Source organism: Microtus pennsylvanicus, chromosome 9, assembly GCF_037038515.1.
Source record: "Microtus pennsylvanicus isolate mMicPen1 chromosome 9, mMicPen1.hap1, whole genome shotgun sequence".
In the NCBI taxonomy this organism is placed as follows: Eukaryota; Metazoa; Chordata; class Mammalia; order Rodentia; family Cricetidae; genus Microtus; species Microtus pennsylvanicus.
Window position 1 is genome coordinate 68,265,312 of NC_134587.1, and position 24,029 is coordinate 68,289,340.

Below are 24,029 nucleotides of genomic sequence, written 5' to 3' on the forward strand. Positions count from 1 at the left end.
ACCCAACAATCTTACAACAGAAGGTCTCCAACACCATAACACAGAAGAAGTGGAAAAAATTGACTTTATGAAAGCTGTAGAGTCCCTTAAACAACATGTGAAAAATGCCCTTATAGAAATGGATGAGAAGTATAACCAAAAATTTGAAGAAATGAGTAAATACGTACATAATACCCTGGGAAACCAAGAAAGAACGATCAAACAGGTAATGGAAACAGTTCAAGAATTGAAAACTGAAATGGAAGCAAGGAAGAAAACACAAACTGAAGACCAGCTGGATATGGAAAATCTAGGTCAACGAGCAGAGCCTACAGAAACAAGCATAATCAATAGAATACAAGAAATAGAAGAAAGAATCTCAGATTCTGAGGACAACATAGAGAAAATAAACGCTCTGATCAAAGAAAACTGCAAAGCCAACAAATTCTTATCACAAAACATTCAGGAAATATGGGACACAATAAAAAGACCAAATCTAAGAATAATAGAAATAGAAGAAGGAGAAGAGTCACAGCTCAAAGGCCCAGAAAATATTTTGAACAAAATTATGGAAGAAAACTTTCCCAACATAAAGAAAGATATTCCTTTGAATATTCAAGAAGCATATAGAACACCAAACAAACTGGATCAAAGGAAAACATCCCCTCGCCATATAATAATCAAAACACAAAATATACAGGTTAAAGAAAGAATACTAAGAGCTGCAAAGGAAAAAGGCCAAGTAACTTATAAAGGTAAACCGATCAGACTTACACCTGATTTCCCTATGGAAACAATGAAAGCCAGAAGGTCCTGGATAGAAGTACTGCAGAAGCTAAGAGACCATGGATGCAAGCCCAGACTACTATACCCAGCCAAGCTTTCGTTCACTATAAATGGAGAAATCAAGACATTCCAGGATAAAAACAAATTTAAACAATACGTAGCCATGAATCCAGCCCTACAGAAAGTAATAGAAGGAAAATCGCAACCCAAGGAATCCAACATTGCCAACACTGCTTACAATAACTCAGGCATCTAGCGCCCTTCAGTAGCACAACTCAAAGAAGGGAGACACGCAAATTCTACTTCCAAAAACAGTAAGAATATCCAGTGTAAACAACCACTGGTCATTAATATCACTTAATATTAATGGTCTCAATTCACCTATAAAAATGCACAGGCTAAGAGATTGGATACGAAAACAGGATCCAACATTCTGCTGTTTGCAAGAAACACATCTCAACCACAAAGATAGGCATCTACTCAGAGTAAAGGGCTGGGAAAAGATCTTTCAAGCAAATGGTCCTAAGAAAAAAGCAGGTGTGGCCATATTAGTTTCTAACGAAACTGACTTCAAACTAAAATCAATCAGAAGAGATCAAGATGGACACTTTATACTCATAACAGGAACAATTTATCAGGATGAAGTCTCAATCCTGAATATTTACGCCCCTAATATAAAAGCACCCACTTATGTAAAAGAAATATTACTAAAACTCAAGGCAGACATCAAACCACACACACTAGTAGTAGGAGACTTCAATACACCTCTCTCAGCAATGGACAGGTCAATCAGACAGAAACCGAATAGAGAAGTAAGAGAACTACTGGAGGTAATGAAGCAAATGGACTTAACAGACATCTATAGAACATTCCACCCAAATAGGAAAGAATATACCTTCTTCTCTGCAGCCCATGGAACCTTCTCGAAAATTGACCACATACTCGGAAACAAAGGAAACCTCCACAGATACAAAAAAAATCAGTGTCCACCTGTGTCTTATCAGATCACCACGGATTAAAGTTAGAATTCAGCAACAATCCTACCTCCAGAAAGCCGACAAACTCATGGAAACTGAACAGTCAACTACTGAACCACACCTGGGTCAAGGAAGAAATCAAGAAAGAAATTAAAGTCTTCCTTGAATTTAATGAAAATAAAGGGACAACATACTCAAACCTATGGGACACTATGAAAGCAGTGCTAAGAGGAAAGTTCATAGCACTAAGTGCCCACTTAAAGAAAACAGAGAAAGCATACATCGGAGACTTAACAGCACACCTGAAAGCTTTAGAAAAAAAAGAAGCAGACGCACCCAGGAGGAGTAGAAGACTGGAAATAATCAAACTGAGGGCTGAAATCAACAAAATAGAAACGCAGAAAACAGTCCAAAGAATCAATGAAACAAAAAGTTGGTTCTTGGAGAAAATCAACAAGATCGACAAACCCCTATCCAAACTAAATAAACGACAGAGAGAGAACACGCAAATAAATAAGATCAGAAATGAAAAGGGGGACATAACAAGAGACACAGAGGAAATTCAGAGACTCATTAGATCTTACTACAAAAGCCTGTATGCCACAAAACTAGAAAATGCAAAAGAAATGGACATTTTTTTAGATAAGTACCACATACCAAAGCTAAACCAAGACCAGGTGAACGATCTAAATAGAACTGTTAGTCGCGAAGAGCTAGAAACCGTTATCAAAAATCTCCCTTCCAAAAAAAGCCCAGGACCAGATGGTTGCAATGCAGAATTCTACCAGAACTTCCAAGAAGAGCTAATACCTATACTCCTTAATGTATTTCACAATATAGAAACAGAAGAGTCATTGCCAAATTCCTTTTATGAAGCTACAGTTACCCTGATACCAAAACCACACAAAGACCCAACCAAGAAAGAAAATTACAGGCCTATCTCACTCATGAATATCGATGCAAAAATTCTCAATAAAATACTGGCAAACCGAATCCAAGAACACATTAGAAAAATTATCCATTATGAACAAGTAGGCTTCATCCCAGAGATGCAGGGCTGGTTCAACATACGAAAATCTATCAATGTAATCCACCATATAAATAAACTGAAAGAAAAAAACCATATGATCATTTCATTAGATGCTGAAAAAGCATTTGACAAAATTCAACACCCCTTTATGATAAAAGTATTGGAGAGATTAGGGATACAAGGGTCATACCTAAATATAATAAAAGCTATATACAGCAAGCCGTCAGCTAACATTAAATTAAATGGAGAAAAACTCAAAGACATCCCACTAAAATCAGGAACACGACAAGGCTGTCCACTCTCTCCATACCTCTTCAATATAGTGCTTGAAGTTCTAGCAATAGCAATAAGACAACATAATGGGATCAAGGGGATTCGTATCGGAAAAGAAGAAATTAAGCTCTCGTTATTTGCAGATGATATGATAGTATACATAAGCAACCCCAAAAACTCTACCAAAGAACTCCTACAGCTGATAAACACCTTTAGTAATGTGGCAGGATACAAGATCAACTCCAAAAAATCAGTGGCCTTCCTATACACTAAGGATAAGGAAACAGAGAGGGAAATTAGAGAAGCATCACCTTTCACGATAGCCACAAATAGCATAAAATATCTTGGGGTAACTCTGACCAAGGATGTGAAAGATCTATTTGACAAGAACTTTAAGTCTTTGAAGAAAGAAATTGAAGAGGACACCAGAAAATGGAAAGATCTTCCTTGCTCCTGGATTGGGAGGATCAATATAGTAAAAATTGCAATTCTACCAAAAGCAATCTATAGATTCAATGCAATCCCCATCAAAATCCCATCAAAATTCTTCACAGATCTGGAGAAGACAATAATCAACTTTATATGGAAAAACAAAAAACCCAGGATAGCCAAAACAATCTTATACAACAAAGGATCGTCTGGAAGCATTACCATCCCTGACTTCAAACTCTACTACAGAGCTACAGTATTGAAAACAGCTTAGTATTGGCATAAAAACAGAGAAGTCGACCAATGGAATCGAATAGAAGACCCTGACATTAACCCACAAACCTATGAACACCTGATTTTCGATAAAGGAGCTAAAAGTATACAATGGAAAAAAGAGAGCATCTTCAACAAATTGTGCTGGCAAAACTGGATGTCAACCTGTAGAAGAATGAAAATAGATCCATATCTATCACCATGCACAAAACTCAAGTCCAAATGGATTAAAGACCTCAATATCAGTCCGAACACACTGAACCTGATAGAAGAGAAAGTGGGAAGTACTCTACAACACATGGGCACAGGAGACCACTTCTTACGTATAACCCCAGCAGCACAGACATTAAGGACCTCATTGAATAAATGGGACCTCCTGAGACTGAGAAGCTTCTGTAAAGCAAAGGACACTGTCACTAAGACACAAAGGCAACCCACCAACTGGGAGAAGATCTTCACCAACCCCGCAACTGACAAAGGTCTGATCTCCAAAATATATAAAGAACTCAAGAAACTAGACCGTAAAAGGCTAATCAACCCAATTATAAAATGGGGCATTGAGCTGAACAGAGGATTCTCAACAGAAGAACTTCAAATGGCCAAAAGACACTTAAGGTCATGCTCAACTTCCCTAGCGATCAGGGAAATGCAAATCAAGACAACTTTAAGACACCATCTTACACCTGTCAGAATGGCTAAAATCAAAAATACCAATGATAGCCTTTGTTGGAGAGGTTGTGGAGAAAGGGGTACACTACACTCATCCATTGCTGGTGGGAATGCAAACTTGTGCAACCACTTTGGAAGGCAGTATGGCGGTTTCTCAGGAAATTCGGGATCAACTTACCCCTGGACCCAGCAATACCACTCTTGGGAATATACCCAAGAGAGGCCCTATCATACAACAAAAGTATATGCTCTACAATGTTCATAGCAGCATTGTTTGTGATAGCCAGAACCTGGAAACAACCTAGATGCCCTTCAATGGAAGAATGGATGAAGAAAGTATGGAATTTATACATATTAGAGTACTACTCAGCAATAAAAAACAAGGACTTCATGAATTTTGCATACAAATGGATGGAAATAGAAAACACTATCCTGAGTGACGTAAGCCAGACCCAAAAAGAGGAACATGGGATGTACTCACTCATATTTGGTTTCTAGCCATAAACCAAGGACATTGAGCTTATAATTAGTGATCCTAGAGAAGCTAAATAAGGAGAACCCAAAGAAAAACATATAGGCATCCTCCTGAATATTAACCTTCAGCAAGCGATGAAAGGAGACAGAGACAGAGACCCAAATTGGAGCACAGGACTGAAATCTCAAGGTCCAAATCAGGAGCAGAAGGAGAGAGAGCACGAGCATGGAACTCAGGACCGCGAGGGGTGCACCCACACACTGAGACAATGGGGATGTTCTATTGGGAACTCACCAAGGCCAGCTGGCCTGGGTCTGGAAAAGCCTGGGATAAAACCGGACTCTCTGAACATAGCGGACAATGAGGACTACTGAGAACTCAAGAACAATGGCAATGGGTTTCTGATCCTACTGCACATACTGGCTTTGTGGGAGCCTAGGCAGTTTGGATGCTCAACTTACTAGACCTGGATGGAGGTGGGGGTTCCTTGGACTTCCCACAGGACAGGGAACCCTGATTGCTTTTCGGGCTGGGGGGAGACTTAATTGGGGGAGGGGGAGGGAAATGGGAGGCGGTGATGGGGAAGAGACAGAAATCTTTAATAAATAAATAAATTAATAAAAAAAATTTACAAAAAAAAAAAAAGAAGAAAGAGAACAGCCATGCAAGAAGAAAGGAAAAGGAAGTCACTGTGGTCTACAAAAGGCATTCGCTCCTGCTCAGAGAGCCTGCGGATTCTCTGACGTGCCGTTGGGACATGCAATGCTAACACATAAAGTTTAGTCACGCTTGCAGTAATAATGCAGCAGAAAAAACAAGAAAATCATGCTACTCCTGACACATAACCAACACAAAATGCTTAGACAGGGGCTTACTGCACCCCAAAATACAGACTAAGGAAATTAAAGTGGCACACATACCCTGAAAGCGCTCCCAATCTCAGCGAGTAGAAGAGCAGAAAAGGGGGAGGATGAATTGTGGGAGCCAGAGGGGTGGAAGACAGCAGGAGAATACTGCCACAGAGCCAATTAAGCAGGGCACAGGAGGGCTCACAGAGACTGACTGGCTCAGCCATCACAGAACCTGCAGGACCTTCATAGCTAGGTCCTCTGCATATATTCTATGGTTGTTGGCTTGGAGTTTGGGGGAGACTCCTGACAGTGGGAATTAGGGTGTCTCTGACTCTTTCGCCTGCTCTTGGGACCCCTTTTCTTCTACTGGGTTCCTTTGCCTAGATTTAATGTGAGGGTTTGTACCTAGTCTTATTCTAACTTGCGATAACATATTCGGTTGATGCCACTGGGAAGCCTGTTCTTTTCTGGGGCGGGGGGAATGGGGCTGACAGAAAATAGGGGTATAGAACTAGGGCAGATGGGAGCGGGGAGTGGAAGGAGAGGAGAGTGGGAAGTATGATCAGGATGTATTGTATGAGAGAAGACTAAACAAATAAATAGAAGATTTTCTCCTCTGATAAGATATTTAGAAATTTTTGAAACATGGGGAAAAAAAAGAGTAGGGAAGGAAAATTGGATAAAACTGCATACCAGGGCAACAGCAACGTCAAAATCCACTCTGCACAATTCCCCTGGATACAGGGCTCCAATGGAAGCAGGATGCTCGTCAAAGCTACAAAATGAACAGGTGTATATAGGAAAGCAGTGTTAGTAATGTCAGCAATTTTCATAGGATGAAATATTATAAAACATGTACTATAGTCTCAGCTCTATGCCACTCAGGGTTGTACAATTTAGATATATTTCCTCAAAGCTTCAATATTAAGACTATTTCAATGTTAATTGTGAATTTCATAACTATCTGGGAATATATAAGGGTAATGGCAGCTTTCAGTCTGATTCCATATACTCTGTATGCGTGTGTATAAAACTTTGAGTATCTATTTAGCTAGAAATCCCTAAAACTTCACTTTTGAGGCCTTGTCATTCATTTATCATTAACAGTAAATAGATCTTTATTTAAAAATAAAGATATTAACTAGGTGATTAATTAATTAGGTAAGAAACGGGACTATCGAGATCTGATAGCAGGTCACAGACATTTGTAAGCCAAAGCAGTTTGATTCTTTTTCACCCACTTCTAATTTGCCATTATTCTTGAGGTTTTGTTCTGTTTGGTAGGAAAGTGGAGCCGCTCTCTTCGGACCAGTGGCTGCAGCCACCAGCAAGCACTCCACCATCTCTCTCATCTCCGGCGGTCTGTGTTGTTTAAGAAAAGTGTGTGCAGTTTTCCTCATATTAGTCCTAAGGGAGAAGCCTTCATAGCTTGCATTTTTTATATTCATATATCCAAGAAATTAGAAAACAATATACAGAAAACAAATGTGTATCTTTATAAGTAATATGTCATTTGAGCTATTCCTTCAATGTCAGTAGAGACAGGATATATGCTTACGCCAGTAAGTATGAAACATGCTTCTGTTTGTGGTCTCGTTTCCAGTTTAAAAATGCCATCAGCAAACTCTTAGGACTCTCTGGGACAGAAATTCTGTTTCCCTTTGACCAGATTTCAATGGAATGTATTACAACCGTCAGTTCTAACATGGAGAACATCTAAAAAGAAAATATAAAAAGATAAAGGAATTTCTATATGAATTTGAACATCCCTCGAAACACTTAAAAACATATTTAACATGGTACTTTTGGTTACACAATAAAAGCTCAGCAAACTATATGGCATAGATCCATATCTCTGGGGTTTTTTTTTAAATATTTATTTATTTATTATGTATACAATATTCTTCCTGCGTGTATGACTGAAGGCCAGAAGAGGGCACCAGACTTCATTACAGATGGTTGTGAGCCACCATGTGGTTGCTGGGAATTGAACTCAGGACCTTTGGAAGAGCAGGCAATGCTCTTAACCGCTGAGCCATCTCTCCAGCCCCCCCATATCTCTGGTTTTACAGATTGTATAGACAAATTTGCTTTTGAAAACTCACAGTGTTGACAAGGCCGATGACATGAGTAACTTTCTGTATCACAGTTTTAATGTCAGAGCCCATGTAATCAAACTGAAAAAAAAAAGCAATGTTGAAGAATGAATGGATCTAAAGTAACAAGGGCATGCTTTTAAACAAACAAACATGTTGTCCTCTGAATAAGCAATAAGACTACATTCTGATGGAAACCCATAAAATCAATAATGATAAGCAAATAATTATTTCAAAATACCCAATAACCTGAATTTTAACATCATACAATACATTGTAGACCAGGAGCAAGGTGGAGTCATGATGGCTCCAGCCATACTGTCTCCACAGACAGATGCATGTCAACAGTTGCACACAACAGTCCACATTCACAGTAGCTGAGGAAGCCAGGCAAAACACCACAATGGCTGGTAGCAGTAGAGCCATAAGGAAAAGTGGTAGAAGTACTCATGGGTCTTGGGATGCATGTCTACAGAAGACAGGAACTAGGAGGGGAACCATGTGTGAGGAAACCACAGAAGAGGCATGGGGGGGGGATGCTAGGCACAGAAAAATGGAAATGGGTACAGGAGTGGGAAGGGAGGCAAAGGGAGGGGAGGGAAGGGGAGGGGAGAGAGGCAACCCAAACCAAAGATGGTTTTAAGAGCATACAGAAAGCTACTAGTTTATAAACTAACTAAGCATTATCATTCTAGAAGAGCGTGAACAGAGGTAACCTGCTAGTGAGGATAATACTGCTCCCAGGAGCAAGGCATAGGTTTTGAAACAAAAAAATCCCAGTGCCAAATGCTGGATACCTCTGATGCCAAAGGCTCCCAAAAACATACATACAATTGCCAGCTTTTTCTTGGTTGCCCATACGAAATAGGCACTGAAATTCTATTGCTGAGAAGACCACATACTTTGGATACAGGACACAGAGCCATCAAGCTAGACCCGAAGTGAAAGCTCACTGTCCGTGAGCTAGCCCCCACCGTGTAAGAAGAAAGTATGTCGGCTCCTGTGACGGAGAAGTCTTTTCCAGTCTTACCCAGCTGTAGGCTCTAAGTGCTACAATACTGTCAGACAAGACATGCCCACACATTCAATAATAAGAAAGGGGTCACAGAAGTGGAGGGAGGACGAGACAGGGGGATGGATGCAGATATGGTCATAACACACTGTTTACATCTAGGAGACTGTCAAAACAAACAGCAATAGAAAGAATAGGACACACCAGCTTCTTATCCACGACAATATCCATCTCGAAGTACCGTGGGGATAACTTGATTAATGATGTTTTCTGAAAGACACATGACATGGGTCCCGAGAAAAAATTTTAAATGCCATCTTCTGTTAAAATTATATTTATAAATAAGATAGAAGACATCTGCTACAAACTGTAATAAGGCTGTTTTCAAACACAAAATTTCGCCGCCATTCAGAGGATCCCCCAGCACAGAAATGCTGCCATTAGCAAGAACTTTCAGTTAGACATCTCAAGCTGGATGAGAACTCAGGAATCTTGATTTTGTAATATTCGAAATAAAATTCTAGGTTTATAACCCAAGCCTTGCTTTTCTTGATCCTTCTGATAATCTAAAACTATCCATGCAGGAAGATACTTTTGCTAACAAGTGTGAGGAATGAGGAAGCTGATTTAGCTAACCATGTACTTCAGAAAAAAATCCTACCAAAGTTAGCAATTGATGGTGTTACTGGAGCCAGGCATACTGCCAGACCAGTTTAGGGGGCTTTGCTAATGGAAAGGCCATTACTCTATTTTACCTTATGAACGTCATTGAAATTATCTATTTTTAAACTGCCACAAAAGAGTTAATACTTTCATCTACATGACCTGAATAATTGGAGGAATATTCTGTGTTAATGATCTAGAAGCACGGGGATTAAAACTTTAGCCGCTTTCAGTTCTAAGTTCAAATCTCCTTGTTTCTGAGATTAATTACCTAAGTTTCTACTGAACCCGTGTCTAATTTCAACTGTAAATCCTCTAGCTATTAAAAATGGCACAGGACCTTCATTTAAAAAATAAAACCACATTAAAGTGTACTTCAAATCAGGAGCAGAAGGAGAGAGAGCATGAGAAAGGAACTCAGGACCGCAAGGGGTGCACCCACACACTGAGACAATGGGGATGTTCTTTTGGGAACTCAACAAGGCCAGCTGGCCTGGGTCTGAAAAAGCCTGGGATAAAACCGGACTCGCTGAACATAGCGGACAATGAGGACTACTGAGAACTCAAGAACAACGGCAATGGGTTTCTGATCCTACTGCACGCACTGGCTTTGTGGGAGCCTAGGCAGTTTGGATGCTCAACTTACTAGACCTGGATGGAGGTGGGGGTTCCTTGGACTTCCCACAGGACAGGGAACCCTGATTGCTTTTCGGGCTGAGGGGGGGAGGGGACTTAATTGAGGGAGGGGGAGGGAAATGGGAGGCGGTGGCGGGGAAGAGACAGAAATCTTTAATAAATAAATAAAAAAAATAAAGTGTACTTCAAAAGCATTTTTCATTTCATAAGATTATATAAAATGAGTTGAAAGAGTAGACACATACCTTCACGTTCCTTTTGAATTGAAATTGTGAATTATTATACCAATAGTAACTCTGATCTTCTTCTAATACAGGAATCTCAGTGTTGTCATTTGTGATCTCATAGATCACGTGCACAAATCCCGATATGGTTTCCACAGGTTCAATTCCATAGGAGACATTTTCAAATTGTATTGTTCCCCTGAACATTAGAACAATCAAAGAAAAGTCTGAAATGATTCAACCAAATCTATAATATTCTAATGGTAGAGTTTGGTCAGGATTTTCTTAATGCCAAAATCAACTTTGTTTGCCTACTTCACCTGCATTTTCTTCAAGGTTATACCAGAACTAGATCACTGTACTACGAATGCATATGCCTGCCTATTACAGACATGGAAGAGATCAGGTACAGGCATGGATATGTGCTTCGAAACAATTAATAGTCCTCTCTGGTGTGTTATGTATTGGCTTTCTGGACTAGCCTGTTGAGGCTGCAGGTACTCTTCCTTAGTCTTGGGTCCTGTGCTGGTCATTTTTGTTAACTTGGCACAAACGTAGACATCTTTTAAAAGAGGGGATCCTAATTGAGAAAATGCCTCCATCAGATTGCCTATAGACAAGTCTGCAGAGTGTTTTCTTGATTAATGATGGGTGTGAAGGGTCTAGGCTACAAGATGCTGCCACCCATGGGCAGGTGGTCCTGAGTTGCATAATAAAGCAAACTGGTCAAGTCAAGGGAAAACAAGTCAGTATTCCTCCATGGCCTCTGCTTCAGTTCCTGGCTCCCAGTGCCTGCCCTGACTTTAGCGATGGACTGTTAACTAGAAGTATAAGATTAAACATACCCTTTCCTTCCCCAGTTGTTTTGGTCATAGTCTTTCTCACAGCAATAGAAACCTAGCTATGATAATATCTTTAAATAGTATATACAACCTGAGTCCTGAGCAAATGCTGAGTGTCACAAGAGAGTTTGGAAAACCTGTGACATATCCATTGTAAGTGCAACTTTCCTAAAAAAAAAATAAAAAAAAAAGTACAAATGAAAGCAGATGGTTAACTCATTCTTAAATACACACCCAAGACATGTCATTTATATTTATCATTTACCTACCTCAATACTTTGGTCCAAAAGTCAATTATCAACAAATTTGTCTCAAACAGAAAGTAAGTAGTGTGTTACACAACGTGTATCAAGCAGAAAGTAGTGTGTTATACAATTCCAGTGAATGTATAAAATAATACTAAAGTAATTACTAGAGATGGTTTGTTTTAAAGAAGAAAACCCAGATAGCAAATCTGTATGAAAGAAACCTTAAGGCTTACCAGAAAAGACAGAGGATGAGAACGACGGATATCATAGTTGTCGTATGTGTAGATCACTGAAGTTGAAGTTATATATGATCTATGCAAAAATCCCAAAAACATCTTCCGATGGAACAAATGTAAAAGGCAACAGTCTTTACATAAAAATTAATTGAATACCTGTCAGCTTGCTATATTCTATTGTCTAAATATTTCCTCTCGCTGATATTAGCCTTTTGGATAGCGAAAAAACTAACATGCTGATTAATGGGCAGCTCGGAACAACAGATAACTCAAAGAAATAATATAGGCTCCGACGCCCAGGGTCTTTCAAATCTTTGTTTCTGTCACTCATTGACATCAGATTTTATATTTGAATCTCTAAGTAGAATGTGGGAGTAACACCAATTTTAAATGATTATCTTGGTTTTGCCACAAATTCATATTCAATCAGCTTGCTAAATCCAAGTCCCTATTGTAACTGCTTTTTTCCTCCTTTTCTGCCCCACATCCTCTTCTTCTCTCTTTTCCCTCTTCCCCTTTCTCCTCCTCCTCCCTTGCTTCCTCCATCCTCTTCTTCCTCCTTATCCCCTTTCCCCTCCTCCTCTTCCTTCTCGATATAACTATGTAGACACAACTGAACCCGGAGTCATTGCAATCCTCCTGCCTCAATCTCCTGAGTGCTGGGTCTACACTTCTTAATAACAAGGGTCAAAAATTTCTTCCATAATCTCCCACCCCAGTAAATATTAAAGTATTTGACCCCGTTCTTACAATCATAACACACATCCTTCAAGCCACTCACCCCATCATCTGAGCCTGCCTTACTCCTTTCCTTAATGTGGGTGACTTTCTTATTTCAAAGAAAGCCCTTACACCTGTGCCACGGATTCCACCCTGTGAGTGTACTGAGCTGTGAATCATTTCTCTCTACCATGGTTCCATAGGCTTTTTTACCCTGTGCTATTAGAAAAGTTGTCTACACGTGACTACAGCCTAAAGGATTCCCGCTGATGCCATGCTCCGGCACTGCTCTGTGCTGTTTTAATTGTCAACAGATTATCCTTTGATCAGACGTGCCATCTATACTTACATCTTTTGCTTTCTTGGTTCTTAAGGTTCTGTGGAAAAGGTCTGAAACCATCAGTTTTTTAAATCCGAAAGGCACATTTCTGACCGTAACTGTCCAGATTACCCAGATGACTGTCTGCAACAATGAGTGCTCCTTCCAGTGTCTCTATTTATCACACCTCCTCTCCTGCCTCTTGCCCTGCGTCGTCTCTGCTCCTTCAGCTTCGTCTTCCATGCTAGTTACACACTTTCCCATCTAATTCCAAAGTGTTCATATTTCCCAAGGTTTATAAGCATGAATAACACGGCTACTGTTTACTAATAAGTCAATATACTTATTGAACATCCTCAGAGAGCCAGTCGTACATATACTTCTCCAGTGGAAAATACCGACTTGGATATACATGCTCAGTCTTCCTACAAATCCTCCCACGGTGTGTAATCAGCACTTACATGCACAATAACCTAACCTTTTTCTTGAGCAGCAGTCTAATGATCTGAGGTCCTTCACTGTTTCTCAATTGTTCTACTGATTCTGTCTTGAGGTCTATGGAATCTGTCTTCCTCATGCTGTAACCGATGATCCATCACCAACAACCCTCCCACTGATCACCTGACCCATAAAAACACGGGGTTTGCGTATGTCCATATGCGTTGTCCTTACACATATTCTAGAATTTATCTCCTACTTATTTTTCCAAATCCTTTTATCGCTATCCTTTATCAAGTCACATCTTACCGCTATTCCAAAAAGGCTGCATTGAATTGCAAAGAACATTTCCTATGTATTTATCACCATATTTTAATAAAATTCTGTTTCTTGTGTTAGTGCCTTGGAATATATCTTCCTATATTATAAATGCCCTGTGTGTCTTGTTTTATTCTCCTTTTTATGCCTAGGGCCTTGTCTAATGGCCAACATTCAATAGACATTAATACATTAGAACTATAATGATTATAATCTTAACTCCTATAAAAGTCAAAAAATTTAAATTTAGAATGACAAAATAATTACTTACTGCTTTTTAAGATGGACAAAATATGGTTTCTCAGCTATTGTAATAAGATATGCAATCTGCAACAAGAATATTTTTTAAAATGTCAGTCACATGCTAATTTACCTGTATATTCCACTTTATGTTTTAAATGAATAATAAAACTATTAAGAATATGCCAGGGCCTTTTGACTTCCCTTCCCGTGTGGATTTCTGTGCCTTTAAGATGCTGAACTGAGAATTAAGTGATGAAGCCGAGCACCTGTAGCCTGGCGGGCTTGCCTGGTGCTAACTGGTATCTTCTGGCTTAGTCAGATACGCCCAGTGCCCCCGGACAGCCTACTTCACCTCACACCTTCCCCCATATCACAGCCCCACCCTCATCCCATCCTGGAGGGACATTCTGGTCGCTCGCCACCTTTTTGGCACCTGTAAGGCCCCATCCCGGAAGTTCCTATCCCACAATGCTCTGTTGCAGTGAAGCTTTGCTGGGCTCCAGCAGCTCCACCTCTATCTGACCAGCTTTAGTCATGATGTGCACAACTTCACACGGGCAGCCTATAAAGATGCTGTTGCTATTACGTGATTTTCAGGGTCTTTTTCCACATCTAGTGATGAAATCTTTTCGGGAACTGTGGTCTGCAGGATGTTTTTCTGAGGGCCTAAAAACAAAAATAAGTGAGATCCATTTTGAGATCCGTTTTTAAGCCTGATTGTGCATCCGTTTCTCTGCTTTGGATGATTTATACATTTCTTCCTTTCCCTTTCCCACGATTTGATTGTTGCTAATCCATCCTCCCTCTCCCCTGCTCTTCCCTTTTTCCCTTCCCACTGTCTTCTCTCCTCTCACTTCACAGCTAAACTGCCGAAATACAGAACTACAGGGATGTGAAAAGCTTAGAAACAGAGTACCATCCTGAAGAAAGAACAGTGGTTACCAAGAAAGCAAAAATCGCTGAGCAGTGGTGGCCCATGCCTTCAATCCCAGGACTTGGGAGGCAAAGGCAGACAGATCTCTGTGAGCTTGGGGTCAGCCTGATCTATAAGAGTTAGTTCCAGGACGGGCTCCAAAGCTACACAGGAAAAACTCTGTGTTGGGAAAAAGAAAGAAAAAAAGGAAGAAAGAAAAAAATAAAGTTTTCTCTAATGGAATGGCACTGTATATATCAACCACACTCCTGGGCAGCAGACGTGCCAAGGAGTAGTTGGCCAGCACAACTACTATTTTGTTTTAATTTGGTACCTTTTATCTTATTGGGCCTTTTATCTTATGATTTGGGGGTGGGGCTGAGTGAGACAGCAAAAGAATATGAAGTTGGGTAGGTAGGGAGGTAGAGAGAATCTGGAGCAGGGGAGAGAATATAATCAAAATACATTGTATAAACTCATAAGTGGCTTTTAGACATAAAACAAAGAAAGCCAGCCTACAAATTACAATCCCAGAGAACCTAGACAACAATGAGGACCCTAAGAGAGACATACATGAATCTAATGTACATGGGAAGTAGAAAAAGACATGATCTCCTGAGTAAATTGGGAGCATGGGGACCATGGGTGAGGGTTGAGGGGAGGAGATAGGATGGGAAGGGAGCAGGAAAAAAAAAAAATATATATATATATATATATATATATATATATATATAGCTCAATGAAATCAATTTTTAAAAAAGACACAATAGAACAAAAAATACATTGTATAAAAAATATTAACTAAAATTTTGGAAAAAACTTATTCAAGGAGGGCAGCAGTTGCCAAAAAAGGATTTTTTTTTTTTTTGGATAAACACTTTTTTAATGTTGATTGGTTGAATCTTGACTACCACTTACACAGTAACAGAACTGGCAAAGGGAAAACGATTCATTGCCATGCACATTACAGTTAAGAAAACCCGTCCCACTCCAGGGACTGCTTTGCAAACAGAGGAGGTGCAAAGAGAAAGCCACGCCAGAGCAGTGTGTGAGCCAGGGCTAGGTGAAATCCACCCTGCCCCGCAGTCACCCTGGCCCCTCAGAGACTCTTGATCTCCGGACTCACTCTGGCTGGCCTGTAGCCCATTAAGACCCATAAACAGCACTAGAAGGAGGAACATGGCTCCCTCGGTGGTCCTGGAGCCGAACTGAGGAGCATCAGGCCTGGCAGGAGGGCGTTGTGGCCAGTAATGGCAGCGCGTGCACCTGGCCCCACAGGGCTGTCTCCAGGGAAACCGGCAAGAAAAGGGCCGGGTTCTGGGATGCACACTTCCGGGTAGGCTGCCTGCACCAACCATCCTTCCAACCGCGAAAGGAAGGCTGCTGCCTAGGCTTTACTCTTCAGGCTAGGGAGGGCTGGTTTTCTTTGTATCATTTATTGTTCTTTGAAATGTCCGCTTGACTGAGGAAAAACCACACGAAAATGTTCAAGTTACTGATGGCCACCGCGTGTCCTCCATGATGTTCTAGCCTATTGTCTGAACAACTGAGCACTGTGATAAAACGATGGCTTTTCACCTTCGCAGCTGCACGCACAACGCTCCCGTAAAATAGTCCTTGGTCAAACAGATTTTCAAACAATTCTCTGCGGATCGTATTGTCCCATTCTAACCCTGCCACCTTGGCTTTCTCCTTTAATTAGTCTTTTAAAGGGATGGGCATATAAGATGAAGTAAATACAAAAGCCAGGAAAGTAGAATGAAACGGGGGAGGGGGCAAGGGAGGGGCATGGTGGGACATAGACGCTTTGAAGGTTTATCTTGGACCATGGCTTCAGAAGGTATTGGTCCACCACAGCTGGAGGAGAGCATGGAGGAGTGGCTGCTTTTCCTGGCAGAAGTGTGTGTAGAAGCTGCTCCTGTCATCATGGACTTGGAGGAAGGGAGAGGAGGGAGAGAGAGCAGTCCCTACCCCCAACCTTCCCAGTGCTGCGACTCTTTAATACAGTTCCTCATGTCGTGGTGACCCCCAGCCATAAGGTTATTTTCATTGCTACTTCATGACTGCAGTTTTGCTGCTGCTATGAACCATAATGTAAATAATCTGATATGGGGCCCGCAGGGGGTCATGACCCACAGGTTGAGAATTGCTGGAGTAGAGGAAGAGGAAATATCAGGGGCCAGGTAGAACCTTTCTCCTTCATTGTTTCTGCTGGGTATTATCACACAGTAACCAAGAAGCTCCCTGCCATATTACACACACTGAAATCAATTTTAAAAAATGGACTGAAGAAAATGGACATCCAGGACAACATGATACTGCCTTTGGATGGGCCCAGTGATGGGGAATCTTTGTCAACCAATTATCCTTAAGAGGTGGGACCAAGTTAGGGTGTGACTTTCTAGGGCACATGACCCAGGTGCGCTCTCTCTCTCTCTCTCTCTCTCTCTCTCTCTCTCTCTCTCTCTCTCTCTCTCTCTCTCTCGTGTGTGTGTGTGTGTGTGTGTGTGTGTGTTTCTTTTGCAGAACAGAGAAGTTTGGACTTCTCATTCCTGTTTCGTGAGTTTGCCCCTTTTAATAAATAAAAATACAATTGTTTTATCTTTTAGCTAGCCTGGTTATTTCACAAATCAAGCTAACAGCAGCAGCCCAGGCCAAGGGATTCCTATAGGATGGTGGCAACATTTTGAATGTTGAGTGTATGTTAATAAGTGATATTTGTGACATGTCTCTGCATTTATATTATATCCATAAAATAAAGAAAATGGAGGTATTTCCACTGTTGTTAAACTGGCAGTAATTACCAAAAGTGTCTGCCTTCCACTAAGGTCTTTGGGTTGCTTCCTGACTGTGTAGAGAACACACACAAGACAAAACTGCTATTCATCTTCTCGCGCCAAGCTTCCCTCGCTCAGAATGAGTGTTTCCAGCCTCATCCATTGGCCTTCAGATTTCATCACTTTGTTTTTCTTAATAGCTAAACAATGTTTCACTGGGAAAATATGCCAGTTCAATTATTTTTTCATTAGCTGATGAACATCTAGGCTGCTTCTGTTTCCTGATATTATGACTTCAGCAGCAATAAACATGGATAATCAAGTATTTCCGCAGTAAAACATAAGTACTATGAGTATAGCTGGATCATATGGTAGACCTATATCTTACCTCCTTATTTCCATGTGGCTACACCAGTTTGCACTCCCACCAGCATCAAATACACATCCCGTTTCCCACATACAGAAAAGCCTTGCCATCTTTTTTTCTTTTCCCATCTCATGGGAGTAAGAAGAAATCTCAAAGTAGCTCTGAGTTTTCTGGATGGTGAAGGTTGTTGAATATTTTCTTTAATGTTCCTCGACCATATTTTAGCATTTAAGAACTGTCTGGTTCCATGACCAATTTGATTTTTTAATCAAGTTATTTATTTTTGTGGTATTTCCATTGATGAAGCATTAAGTAATAGAAATATAGCGGCTTCCTCTTGGACTGGTTTGACTAAGAGAGAGCCTAAATTTGAATTCTCTTCTCCCTGTGTCTTCCATCTGTCTCTAGGAAGGGGGACATTTATTACAACACTCTAAGGACGTGCTGCCCTTATTAAATGCAGCCCTGGGTGGATTTGTTGCCTAAACAACAGAATGCTAAAGACTTGATGTCTCAAAAGTATTGAGGGAAGTAACTGTTGTAGTTGTCCTTTGTATCATGTTAAATCAGTCTTTTGTCTTCTTCCCCCTACTGTAGTGGTTATAAAAGTGTGTGGAAAATTAAATACAGGCAATTCAGTACTCACTGGAACTCCCTCCTAGTACGGTCCTATGTTTCTGTTTCATTACTTTCACTCATGTTCTTATATTCTTTACCAATTTTTCTAGTCCCTATACCCCTTCCCTGGTAAGTGGTATTTTTGTTGAAGCTGGTCTCCAACAGTACAACAAGTCCTGTCGTCGGGGCTACAGGGCACACAACAGCACGGCTCTCATTCCAGCACTTGACTTGGAGGGCCAGGCTGCAAAGCTGAAGTGGTGAGGTGGTGGGTGGGGAATAGGGAGTGGGAGTGGATTGCAGACAGGGGGAGAACCTGAAGGGAGCAGGAAGAGCTCAGAGAGTCAGTGAAGAGGACCCACAGCTGACACCACTGGCTGCCCCCCAGGGCACTGACGTGACTGAACTACAAGCGGGCTGAATGCCAAGGCGAAGAAAATGGCACAGAAAAACAGACAAGCAAGCCTGCAGATGGTTTATTCGCTCCTTTAGCTGTGACCAAGAGAAAAATGTGGACTCTTCATTTCCCAGTGAGACAGGGTGTTCTCCTCCTCCTCCAGAAGGAATAACTAGTAACTGCAGAAGAGAACAAAACAGAGTTCAGGGTGGTGGCTCCAAGCACAGCCCCTCACAAAGCAAAACAGGGGGGCTGCCAAGAGCAAACCTGTGTGTCTGCAGAAAGGGCTTCTCAAATAATGTTTTCAGTTTTGTATGTTCATTACATTGTTTTGGCCACAAGTAACTGACTTTCATAATTTTCTAGGATTTTTAATTTTTAAATCAGAAATACTTATAACTGAAAAGCATTTACGAATTTTACATTTTTCAGATATAATAAAATATTTATAGTATAATAATATATCTATTTTTAAATTTAAATACTTTTTCCATGTCTTTTTTGCTTTTTGTGTTGTAAAACACATTTTAAATTTTTATTTTTCTGATGAAATAGGTTCTCACATAGTCCAGGGTGACCTTGAACTCATTAAGTAGCTGAGGAGGATCCTGAGCCTCTGAGCCTCTCTGCTTCCACTTCCCAAATGTTGAGAATGCAGACACGTAACACAGCAAACAGGTGTCTTATTCTTTTTTATTATTAAAATATAATTATTAAAAATTACACATTTCCCTCCAGTCCCTTTCTTATCTCCAACTCCTCCCCTGCCTGGCTCTATCTCAAATCCCTGGCCTCCTCTTTATTACTGTATGTATGTAAACACAGCCTACTGAGTCAATTCAGGGTGCATGCATGCATATTCTTGGCGGAGCCGGCTGCCAACCAACATGAGCTGAGCTGCATGACAGGTTCCCAAAGTCTCTTGCACAGGGTTGGCAGCAAACAGGCTCCCAGCTACTGCCTGCAGGCTTGAGAGCACAACTGTGGGCTGTAAAACACAACACAGCCATGTGCTACATGGTGGATTTAGAGATTTTGCTCATACACACAAAAAGGGTTAAATATACACAATAAAGACAGATTCAGAAAAAAACAGCCTCTCAATGGGCCATAATGTGTTTGAGAGATATGCATAGTCTTGGGAGAAAGAGGATAAAAGGATAAACAGAGTCATAGATTAAAATAATTCAAAGATAATAAGTCACATAAAGATGTAAAATATCCAGAGAGTCTGGATTGTGTATATTATGATGTTTTCTTTTACTTTTTTGACTGTTAATGAGCTAACTGCTGAGAGACATTTCATTGTGGGAGCTGCTAAGTTAAACCAACATAAATATTTTATAGATATCTCGACTTGAAAATATGGGCCTAAATATGCGTTGCTTTAGAAAAGAAGTTCTGCTTTTGTTTCCACAGAAGATGAGAAGCTGTAGATTCTTTCCAGGCTAATATGATTTGATCAAATAAGACTCCCTGAGAGGTCTTCGATGGGAGTGATTACCCAGGTGATCCAACATCCAGAACAGATTCAAGGCACCTGTCTGAGATTATGCAGTCTCACAGACTACCATAGCCAAGATTTAACCATAATTCTAAATTTTCTCATGTTCCCCATAAGATTACCAGCACCCAAAAATCAACTGTCTAGAAAACTATGCCCAAATTCCCACAGCATTATTTATGAATGTTCGTTTTCATTTAAGGGGGGTTGATTATAAATGGTTAATGGTCATAGTCAATCTCTTTATAAAGAAGAAAGGGTGATATAATATAAAAATGATGGGGAAAAGAGTACATTTTTATGATAAAAAGGGGGTGGGTAGATTATTGAATCTACTTTAATCCAAAAAACTGTTAATCACAAATTATTTCACATTGGTATGGATTTTGGTTTATTGAGATAAATTTAGAGTCAATTTTATTATATTATACGTATATTTCTATTCTTATTTAAGGTATTATGCTTATATAGCTCATTTAAAAATATAATATATAGTTAAGAAATACAAATTAATAGCCATCTAAATTAGTCAAACTTATAGTCATGATAATTAAGTTTTCTAGATATGCAGAGATATATTTCAGATAGATAATTTCCAAATATGTTGACTTACAAAATATGGTATTTATATGTTTTAAAAACTTAGACTTTTCTTAACAATGAGACATGTCTGCTCCTAGCAGCACCAATTACTTCAGAGGATGATGGGCATCAAAGAAGCTCCTTATGAAGTTTGATTTCAGTGTGACAAGGCTAGCCATTTGGGCAAGAAACTGCTCTTGCCTGGACTGTTTGACAATATGCTGTATAAACTGGATATGAAGGACCCATAGGAAAATGACTGCTGAACTTGCCAAAACAAGGTGGGACAGCCCCTCAAGGTTCCTGCTTTATGAAAGAGTCTGTCAGACATCCTGCTGGACACAAAAAAGAGCAATTGACAAATTTTGCCAAAATAAGCAGAATTGTCCTTCAACTATCCTGCTTCACTGAGAAATCTGCCATATACTCTGTAAGGTGAATATGGATGCCCCAATGTTACAAAAGAACTTTGAGTGACATCCAGGCAGTCAGATATCTCTGTCATTTCTAGAGTTTTGGAAGTTGCTCGAAATGCACTTCTCAGTGACTCAGGTAATATTATATCCTTCTGAGGTTTTTATGGAGTTGAAGACTAGACAGTTATAGTTTTCTTCATTATGATAAAAGATAAATTAGATATGACACTTTAGATTCACAAAGATAAAATAGATAGAGTGTTTTCTTTAATTTTGCCAAATACAAATAGACTAAATATTATGACTGCAATTCTTGTTTGATACCTGTTTTGTTATTAGTAATTTTATGATTTTAAAGTTAAAACTTTCCTTTTTAGTTAGACAGAAAAGAAGTGATGTGGGATGTCCTTCTGTATGCTGAGAATATGTGCTTTAATTTTATCAGTTGATGAATAATGCTGTTTTAGCATATGGCAGGGAAGAATATAGCTAGGAAGGAAATCCAAGCAGAGTTACAGGTGAAGAAGGATGGGGTTGAGAGAGAGGTCAGTAAGCTTCCAGTGCAGCAGGAAATACTAGAGAACAGATAACGCCATGAAGCCATGTGGCAATACACAGATTATTAGAAATGGGCTAGTTTATATGTAAGAGCTAGCCAGTAATAAGCCTAAGCCATCAGCCAATAATTACAATTAATATTAAGTCTTTAAATGATTATTTTCTAAGTGGTTGTAGGAATTGGTGGGAGGGAAAGTGGTTCAGTGGGACTGGGCAAGACAGAGAAAAACTTCTGGTTACAGCTGACCACCTGATATTGGATAACCTTCTCTTGAGAGAAGGTTAAGACCACTTAGCTAACTTTTTTTGGAGTCAGTCATTTAGGCCAAGATGACCTCTAACTCCTGATCTTCCCAGATCTTCATCCCAAATGCAAGGGTTACAGGTATATGCAACCACACCTGTATCCTAAATGAGTATTTTTTACCCTTAAAACACATAAACCATAAATACTGCTGTCTACTGGCACCTTACAGATAAAAGGATCTATAATAATTTTTGTTTTATAAGCCAACTTATGGATCCTTATTTATTATTAGGTACAATATCCTAGCTCCATTCTAAAGATAAGAGCAAGTTCCAGAACACTTAGAATATTTCTAAACTGAATAAAAACATACTAAATTATTTATGCATTAGCAACAGCTACTTTAGACTTATATATTCATGAGCAACAGCTACTTCAGATTTACATATTCATTAGCAATAACAGCTTGAGGAAATATAAGTAGTTCATTTATTGATCTAGTATTTTAGCCATTCATCTAACTAATCAATACTTAGGAATCAACCAACTGTGGATTATTAATGTCACTTTAAGTGTGTTCATCTTAGTATTTTCTAACACACTCACCTGCTGGCAGGTGTAGCACTGCTTGCCTGGGATTTTGATCTAAATAAATAAGAAAACACCCTTTTAGGCACACAAGATACAATCTGTGAAAATTATACTATGTTTGGTTCATATTGTAATCATTTCCTCTTTCCCTTCAAAGTTGTAGGTAGAAAAAAAAAGAAAAAGAAAACTTTCTGGTAAATTTCTGTTTCTGTCATTATGCCAAAAGTCAGAATCTTGAGCTTCTATTCCATTTTATATCCAACGACTCCATATTTCTAATCAACCAAATGAAATAGTGAGGAAAAGAATGAGCATGACCTGAGCGTCCCAGCGAACACAATACAGACACAGAGGCTCTTGTGATACAGTGATGTAATCTTATCATTTCTGTTCCACCTTCTGCTTCCACTATTGCACATTTCCTACTATTCTGACCAAGAAATATTCCATTTAATGTTATTTATTTTCTTCCAAACCAGTAGGTGTTTGCATATCTAGGACTGTGAGCATCCAAAAAAAAAAAAGAAATTCCTGTCATACACTTAATTAAATTATTTAATTCACTCAGTTGTTCATATTTGGGATAAATGCAACCTAAACTAAGTAGTGACATTTGCTTGTGTGTGTCCCAGCATGAAAGCTCCACAATATTAAAATTATAAGTTAGTTTTTCTAACTAAATATATATACATATATATATATATATATATATATATATATATATATATATATATCTTCTAACTAAATATATATATATTTACATATATATATTTAGAAAAGATATATATATATATATCTTCTCTCTTCTGACATTTTACTAGTTGTGATAGTTTGAATGTAATTGGCCCCCATAAGTTCATAGGAATGGCAATGTTAAGAGGTGTTGCTTCATTGGAGTAGGTGTGACCTTGTTGGAGGAAATGTTTCACTGTGGGGATGGGCTTTGAGGTCCAGATGCTCAAGATACCTCCCAATGTCTCAGTTCACTTCCTGTTGACTATGGGTCAAGATATAGGACTCTCAACTGCCTCTCCAGCACCACGTATGCCTTCATGCTGCCATGTCGCACCATGATGGTATGGGACTAAACCTCTGAAACTGTAAGCCACCCCATTAAGTGTTTTCCTTTATATGAGTTGCCATGGTCATGGTGTCTCTTCACAGCAATAGAAATGCTAACTAACACAAACATAACTCGTCACATAAATGAACTCAAATACTGAAGTCACATGATTAATTCAACAGGTGTAGAAAAGGTCTTTGACAAAAATCTAACTTCCTTCATTATAAAAGTCATAGAGAAGGTAGAGATGGGGGAAGCA

General features: G+C 39.6%; 2 protein-coding genes across 2 annotated transcripts in view; both read right to left on the reverse strand.

Moving 5' to 3' along the window:
- LOC142857022 (disintegrin and metalloproteinase domain-containing protein 5-like) overlaps positions 1–15,831 on the reverse strand; it is a 75,586-nt gene extending 59,755 nt beyond the window's left edge. Inside the window, exons 1-10 of the mRNA XM_075984640.1 lie at positions 15,777–15,831; positions 14,324–14,403; positions 13,766–13,821; positions 11,697–11,775; positions 11,307–11,383; positions 10,395–10,572; positions 9,055–9,120; positions 7,848–7,919; positions 7,301–7,458; positions 6,436–6,517 (exon numbers count right to left, since the gene is read on the reverse strand). Of these exons, the coding sequence (XP_075840755.1) occupies positions 6,436–6,517; positions 7,301–7,458; positions 7,848–7,919; positions 9,055–9,120; positions 10,395–10,572; positions 11,307–11,383; positions 11,697–11,775; positions 13,766–13,821; positions 14,324–14,403; positions 15,777–15,831 (903 nt within the window). The remainder of the gene's footprint in view (positions 1–6,435; positions 6,518–7,300; positions 7,459–7,847; positions 7,920–9,054; positions 9,121–10,394; positions 10,573–11,306; positions 11,384–11,696; positions 11,776–13,765; positions 13,822–14,323; positions 14,404–15,776) is intronic.
- Positions 15,832–19,635: 3,804 nt separating this feature from the next.
- The window catches only part of LOC142857023 (disintegrin and metalloproteinase domain-containing protein 32-like), a 68,574-nt gene continuing 64,180 nt past the window's right edge, over positions 19,636–24,029 (reverse strand). Inside the window, exons 21-22 of the mRNA XM_075984641.1 lie at positions 22,723–22,761; positions 19,636–19,777 (exon numbers count right to left, since the gene is read on the reverse strand). Of these exons, the coding sequence (XP_075840756.1) occupies positions 19,636–19,777; positions 22,723–22,761 (181 nt within the window). The remainder of the gene's footprint in view (positions 19,778–22,722; positions 22,762–24,029) is intronic.